This window comes from Tribolium madens, unplaced genomic scaffold (assembly GCF_015345945.1).
Source record: "Tribolium madens isolate multiple individuals breed KSU strain unplaced genomic scaffold, Tmad_KSU_1.1 Scaffold_19;HRSCAF=116;Tcas5.2_LG9, whole genome shotgun sequence".
Classification (NCBI taxonomy): Eukaryota; Metazoa; Arthropoda; class Insecta; order Coleoptera; family Tenebrionidae; genus Tribolium; species Tribolium madens.
Window position 1 is genome coordinate 574,102 of NW_025400983.1, and position 7,692 is coordinate 581,793.

At 33.1% G+C, this 7,692-nt stretch overlaps 2 protein-coding genes across 3 annotated transcripts in view; one reads left to right on the forward strand and one right to left on the reverse strand.

Moving 5' to 3' along the window:
• The window catches only part of LOC123009758 (attractin-like protein 1), an 11,670-nt gene extending 9,333 nt beyond the window's left edge, over positions 1–2,337 (reverse strand). Inside the window, exons 1-2 of the mRNA XM_044406272.1 lie at positions 1,889–2,337; positions 1,141–1,838 (exon numbers count right to left, since the gene is read on the reverse strand). Of these exons, the coding sequence (XP_044262207.1) occupies positions 1,141–1,838; positions 1,889–2,115 (925 nt within the window). The 5' untranslated portion in view covers positions 2,116–2,337. The remainder of the gene's footprint in view (positions 1–1,140; positions 1,839–1,888) is intronic.
• A 1,745-nt stretch (positions 2,338–4,082) lies between these two features.
• Positions 4,083–7,692, forward strand: part of LOC123015417 (rab5 GDP/GTP exchange factor) — a 6,352-nt gene continuing 2,742 nt past the window's right edge. The window contains exons 1-3 of one of the 2 annotated variants that reach the window (XM_044415118.1): positions 4,083–4,433; positions 4,622–4,652; positions 5,324–5,435. In XM_044415118.1, the coding sequence (XP_044271053.1) occupies positions 5,339–5,435 (97 nt within the window). In that variant the 5' untranslated portion in view covers positions 4,083–4,433; positions 4,622–4,652; positions 5,324–5,338. Of the gene's footprint in view, positions 4,434–4,621; positions 4,653–5,297; positions 5,436–7,692 lie in introns of those variants that run through there. The other variant, XM_044415117.1, reaches the window with a different exon arrangement.

Sequence of the window (7,692 nt, forward strand, 5' to 3'; positions counted from 1 at the left end):
ATTTTTGTATTTTTTGAGTGTTTTGAGGAAAACAAGCAGAGAAAAAAAATCACAGAACCCTTTGTTGGTGTTGGTGTCAAACTTAAAATTTAAATTTGACAATTTAATTTAATTTAATTCCATCAAAAATGACACTATTTTTATATATTTTTTTGAGCATTTTACACGCTTTTTTAGGCAGGCAGAAACTCAAATGCTAAATTTCCTCAAAAACAAGTTGAAAAATCAAGAGATAGTTTTGTTTTTCTAAATGATATTTCATTTAACAAGGTAAAAAAATCGCTAAAATGAGTCAAAAAGTACATTATTTTGTCCATTTCGTAGTGTTTTATTATGTTTTTAGCCAGAAAGAGAACTACTCGTATTTTGCCAAATTTCGTTAAAAACAAACCAAAAATTTATCATATTAGGCCAAAACTAGTGCTATTTTTGATTTTTAGAGTGTTTCAGCACGTTTTTAAAATACATTCAAATTTTTGCTAAAACTCACTACAAAATTAGCTAATTAGATTGAAATTGATATTATTGATATTGATTTAGTTCGTTTTTGAACCAGAGACTCATATATTTTGAAGAAAATTGTCAAAACATGCTTAAAAACAAAACAAAAATAAATCTAAATTGATGTTATTTCGTTTCTTTCATTCGATTTAGCTCTTTTTGAGTAAAATTTTGGCAAAAAAATACAACAAAAAATAAAAAATATGCTCGAAAATGGTGTTAATTGTAAGATTTTGCTAAAACAAACCAAAAAAACATGAAATTAAGTCATCACTTTTGCCTTTGTTAAGTGTTGTAGCATGTTTTTCAAGAAAAAACGTGACTCTAAATGATTGTCATTTTTTTACCTCAAGTTGGCGTCAAATTTAAAATTTGAGTTGGCAACCTTGACTTTCAAATTCAAACGTCAACAAATTTAGAAGGATTACGAATAATTCAGTGTTGTCTATAGATTTTTTTGTCACAAACATTAATAGTCCCCGTATTTCGTAAAATTTAATTATAAACTAGCCAAAAAATTATAGAATTAGAATATTTTTGAAATTTTTATTTATGTAAAAAACAGGTGTAAATCTGGTAACTTTTCAGCTCAGATCTGGTGAATTAAATTGTTTTGTGTTGGCAACCCAAATGACTTACCATTGAAGTCGTATACATAGAGCATGAACCTGCGACTGTAGCTCTCACCGGCGATGACATACATGGAGTCCCTCCAAACAGCAGCCCCATGCGAGGCCGATCCTGGGGGCACAAAACTCTCCACATTGACCGTCTCCCAATACCCATTGGGGGCATATTGACTACAATCATCCCCCTTGTAGTCACTCTCACACCTACACCCATCCTCCGGCTCGCAATGCCCTCTCCCGTCGTTTTGCCCGCAATTATCGGGGCATTTCTGCAGATGGCATGCCACCCCCGTCCAGCCCCCATTGCACGTGCACACTTGATCTATACAAATCCCATTACCGCTGCAGTCCATTCCTGAAATCTTCGAGGGGCACGCATTGAGTCGATAAGTCATATTGAAACCGGACATGTTGAAAGCATCGTCGCTGAAAAAGTGCACGAGGGCGGAGCCCGAATAAGCCACAATTTCAGGAATTCGCCGAATACTGTAGTCGCTTTTGTACATGAGACCGCTGAAGACTGCGAGAAGGGGCGAATCCACGCTGTCCCCGTCGAAGATGTACAAGTGGTCCCAGCCGCACTCCGTGGCGAACTCCTCCAGGTGGAGGGTGATGGAGGTGTTGGGGGCGTCGATCAGCCAGGAGCACTTCACGCTGAGGGAGTAGTTGCCGAGGCCGTCGTGGATGGTCCCCGTGGAAGTCCCGAGACTGCAAACAAAGCGAATTGAGACACTAGATGGGGCATTTCGGCCGCTTACCGCACTTTGCCCCCACAAAACTGGCATTGGGGCCCCTGCCAGCCGTCGTAGCACACACAAGTCTCGTTTTTACACACCCCATTACCGCTACAATCCCCACATTTGGCCTTAACAAGAGAGCATACATTTAAAAACACAACAACACAACACAAAGCTTGCCACAAGGAGCATTTTCGACGGTATTTCGACTTGAACAAGAACAAAAACATTTGGAAAATTTCTAACATTTTCTTATTACCACCATTACAGTTGCATTATGTCGACGTCAAAACAAAACGGTAAATTTTTACTTAAAACGAACGAATTGTCGAAGCAAAATTTGAATAGGGGTTAATAATGAGGTGTTACTTTTTTAGTTTCGATGCTTATTTTGCTGAGGGGTGACGGTTTTATCTGAGAGATTTTATTTTCCATATTTTTTTGACAATTAACTACATAACAGATGAAATGTCAACTAGGGGAAGAGCTGCAAACGTAAGAAATAAAAGTCACCAGATTGGGGCTGGGAAGTACAGTGGCGGCGCAATTACGCTTTTTCAAAGAAAAAATTAATTTAGCCATGTTATTCATAATTTTGCTTTTTACTTATTTATAGAGATTATGTTTTTGTCAGTCTAAGCGGCAAAATCGTTACATAAAAAAAGTGAGGTTAAGATAGTTAAAATTTTATTTTTAAAAAAACCCTCTTTCAGAGGTTTTCAGAGAAAGTTTTTTATATAAAAACGTTAACACCCTGTTTTATCCCTTTGTAGGTATAGTTGTAACACCCAAAAAAACATACAATATTTGCCTTGGAGATAATAATTTGGTTTCATTCAAATTAGTACAAAAAAAAATATTTTTTTGGCAATTAACTACATAACAGATGAAATATCAACTAGGGGAACAGCTGCAAACGTAAGAACTAAAAGTTACCAGATTGGGGCTGGGAAGTACAGTGGCGGCGCAATTATGCCCTTTTAAAGAAAAAATTGGTATGGCCATGTTATTCTTATTTTGCTTTTTACTTATTCTTATCTCTTGTTCTACCACCGATAAGAGAGAGATTATCTTTTGTCATTCTATGCGACAAAAAGGTTACAAATTTGTAAAACTATAATCCATTTCATTGAATTTGGCATAACAGTAGGTCATGATTGTGTAAACCGGGTTTTAAAGGTGAAAAAGGCTTTACCACATTAATGAACTAAATTTGACACTAAAAAAGTGAGGCTAAGATAAATAATAATAATAATAATAATAATAATAATAATAATAATAGTTAAAATTTTATTTTTAAAAGACCCTCTTTCAGAGTTTTTTCTATATAAAAGTTTAACACCCTGTTTCATCCCTTTGTAGGTATAGTTTTAACACCAAAAACATATACTATTTCCTTTGGAGAAAATAATTTGGATTTATTCAAATTGGTACAGTTGGAGACAAAATACTTGGTCGTCACTTTTCTGACACTTTAATGTGATTCAAGCTTTAACGTTAAAATGAATGACAGTTTCAAATTAATGACAGCTATTATATTTTCCTATCAAAAATATGTACAGTTACGGAATTAAAATTTCGGACATTTTTTTTTGTTACTTCAAAAAGTTCACTGTAAACTACATTTTACTGTCATCGTGACTGACATTTGACAATTAAACTTTTTTAATTTGTCAGTGACGCTATTTTATAAGTCAAAATGACATAAACATTGATAGTTGACAGCAGGTTGACAGAATACCTCAACCGTCAGCCCCAAAGGGTAACCAACCCTAGACATACAAAATTACTTCTGAAAATTCTAGTTACAAACAACATGAAACGTAATTTTCCTAAAAATTCAAATCCTAGGTGGTAATTTCTTGTTGACAAATTTGTACAAATGTCAGTCATGTCAGTTGGTAAGTAATTAAAGAAAAACAAAAACCCTATTTGCTGTTATACCAAGGAGTTGCGCAGGACTACAAACTTAACAGCCAACCATTATGCCAATTTGAATGAAATCTACTATAGTACAAAATCACTCTTTATTCGCTAACATAAATACTCAGAACAGTATTTTTTTTGAACTCAAAATGATGCAACTCAATAAAAGGTATTCTACGCCACTGTTTGACATTTCAGTGTGTGTATTGGTGTCCCCACAGGTCACACATGTGGCTTCAATTAAATCATTGTTAAAAATACAAAGAAAACCGATTAATTTGTGTAATTTATCATTACCAGATGTTTCCAGATAAAAATTATCAAATCAGACTTAAGAGTTAAAGAACCTTGATCAAACTAATTTTAAGAGGTTTATTTATAGAAAAATGGTAAAAAGACCTTCCTTTCTGTACTTTGATAAAAGAAATGGGTCAGAATTTTTTTTATTCCATTTGAAAAAATGAGTTAGGYCGTTTGTTTTTGTACGGTTGGCTGCGCTGCTCAGGTGAAAATGGCGTGTGTCAACTGTCATTGATTTTTTCTCACCAACAACAACAAAAAAATGAATTGTGAGAATTTTTTTGGTAATGAATAAGAGTTTTTTAGTGCAAAACCAAAGTTTGTGATAAAATAGCGCCGTGTAAGTCCTTTTTTCGTTTCTAAAATTAAAATTACTTTTATCAAGGCCAAAAGGTTAMACGAAATTGCTTGAGTAATAATATCACAATCTTGGCCAAATAAGTGATATTTATTTCAATGAAATTGGTTGTTCCGGTCAATATTTACTCTCGACATACATTAAATTAATTCCTTTGTGTGTGATTTCAGGTTATCACCTCAAGATGCAAAACAATTGACGGTGAGTAAATTTGTAAATAATTTAAATCATCGTTAAATTAGTTGTTTATCACAGTTGAGAAAAAAATCATTGACGCGAATCGTCTGTCTTATTTAGCCCGAAAACTGTGCTTCGCTGTGATTGGTCGCAGATAAGACTCCTTGGTCAAATTAGACTTTTAACCTTGGTTAATCCTTATCACTTGATAAACTCGTTCCAATAAAAGAATCTCGAGTGTCTTTCAACGGCAGTTTTCTCGCTTTTCTCGCGTCTTRGAGTGTCGCCCTTCGTCTCCCCCACGTCCCTCCAACCACCACCCTGTCGTTACAAGWGCACCCCCGTGAAAATCCCACCKCAAATGGCTGATCCTGGTGAAAGTTTAATAAGTGCCTTCATCGAATCCCTGACGAGGATTCACATCGTCGAAACGGCGGGCATCAACTTTCTCAAATTCCCACAATTCCCAATCGTCCAAATGCTAATGAAAGAGTTGAATTTGTGTGCACACGATCACAGTTTCGTACCTCCATGGTAAAAAACCCAAAAACTCAAGTTTTTGAGTGAACAAAACAAAAAAAATCGACAACTGCCGCCACCAATGGGCGATTGAGAAATTCAGAAAGACTCATAAACTATTTTTCTTTAGTAATTAGTGTGTTTATTCGGTCAAAATGCCAATATTTGCGTTACAGCGTTCTTACAAGTACATGATGTACGCCACCAAACAACCCTCCTTAAGGATTAATCAAGCCGATCTCAAGTGCAAAAATGGATGCGGTTACTACGGAAATGCCGACTGGGACGGTAAGTCGWCAATTACACAACTATGTCTTATCGAACTTTTCTCTTATCACACACACAGGTCATTGTATTAATTAATTGGTTTTCTTATCGCAGAAATTTCGAGAAATGACTCACTCTGTATATTCATTTTAAAATACATGTTACCATAGAAACGTTCACATATCCATGACAACTAAACACAGTGTTGCCAGATCAAAAACAAAAAATTGACCAGATTTGAGTCCAGTGATTTTTTTCTGCTTGTTTTCCTCAAAACACTCGAAAAATACAAAAATTTGATAAATTTTCGGTTTGTGTTTAACGAAATTTTGTTTCTGTCTAAAAACATACTAAAAATGGACAAAATAATGTACTTTTTGCGATTTTTTACCTTGTTGAAAGATAATTTAATAAGAAACACAAAAATAACTAAATATACAGAGTGTTACATTTAAAAATCTGAAATTAATGTCGCTTCCGGTGAAACAGGAAGCAGCATTGACTGAGCATCTATGTCAAACAATAGATGAGACTTTAATTATTAATGAAGTTATGGCTTATATACAGCCTGTATATAAGTTATATAATAAAAGTTTGACGTTTGAATTTGAAAGTCAAGGTTGCCAAACGAAAATTTTAAATTTGACACCAGCACCAACAAAGAATTCACCAGATCCGAGTTCTGTGATTTTTTTTCTCTGCTTGTTTTTCTCAAAACACTAAAAAATATAAAAATTTGATATATTTTTGCTTTGTTTTTAACGAAATTTTGCAATATAGTTATGTTTCTGTCTAAAAACATACTAAAAATGGACAAAATAATGTACTTTTTGCGATTTTTTACCTTGTTGAATAAAATATCATTGAGAAAAACAAAAATATCTCTCGATTTTTGAACTTGTTTTTGAGGAAATTTAGTATTTGAGTTTCTGCCTGCCTAAAAAAGCGTGTAAAATGCTTAAAAAAATACAAAAAAATAGTGTTATTACTTTTGAGTGAATTTACAATATCAATAATTGAAAAAGTTAATTTTCCTAAAATTTGGCGATACTCGAAAAATTATTTCAAAATTACATTAATTTTCTTCTGGGACTACAGTCACGTTTCTAAAAACTCTAAAACACTCGAAAAATACATAAACAATGTACTTTTAGATTTAATTTCTTGAWTATTTAGTTTGTTTTAGCGAAATTTAGCCAAAAATCTGAGATTTTAGTACATTTTCGGCCAAATTTTGTGTTTTTTCGGCTTATTTTTGTCTTATTTTACTCAAAAATCAGTTAAATCGAGTGAGACAAAAAAAAATAACATCAATATCAATCATTTTTGTGATTTTCAGGCGTGTTTGGAGAAGATTTTTGCAAAATAAATCAACCTCCGGTTCAAAAACGAACTAAATCGGGCGAACAAGCTACAAAATTATATCAATTTCGATTTAATTTTGTAATGTTTCGTCCTGTTTCAATGCAATATTTCAAACTTTTTGTGTTTTTGTCTTTTAAAAAGATAAGAGACGCCGTTTTTGGGCAATTTTGTTGAATTTGTGGCTTGTTTTTGACTAAATTTTGCAATTTTTGTTATGTGACAATATCCTGCAAAATAAATGAGTCTCTGGTTCAAAAACGAACTAAATCGAGCGAAATTCACGCTAAAATGATATTAATTTCAATCTAATTTGGTAATTTTTCAGTCAGTTTTAGCAAAAATTTGAATGTATTTTAAAAACACTCAAAAAATGCAAAAATAACACTAGTTTTGGCATAATTTGATAAATTTTTGGTTTGTTTTTGACGAAATTTTGCAAAATAGTTTTGTTTCTGACTAAAAACATACGAAAACGAACAGAAATGGACAAAATAATGTACTTTTTGTCTCATTTTACCGATTTTTAACCTTGTTTTTGAGAAAATTTAGCATTTGAGTTTCTGCCTGGCTAAAAAATCGTGCAAAATGCTCAAAAAAATACAAAAACATAGTGTCATCATTTTTGACTGAATTTACTATATCAATAATTAAAAAACTTAATGCTCGAAAAATTATTTCAAAATACATTAATTTTCTGCTAGAACTACAGTCACGTTTCTAAAAAAATCCTCAGAAATTAGAATTTTTACAAAACTTTTCAACAAATCATTAAACTAGTATAAAAATCACCAGATCTGGTGAAATTTCACCACATCTGGCAACGCTGTTTTCATAGAAATCAGTGTTGCGAGATCAAAAACAAAAAATTTACCAGATCCGATTTGTTTCGCAACATCTCATGAAAAAATCCAGT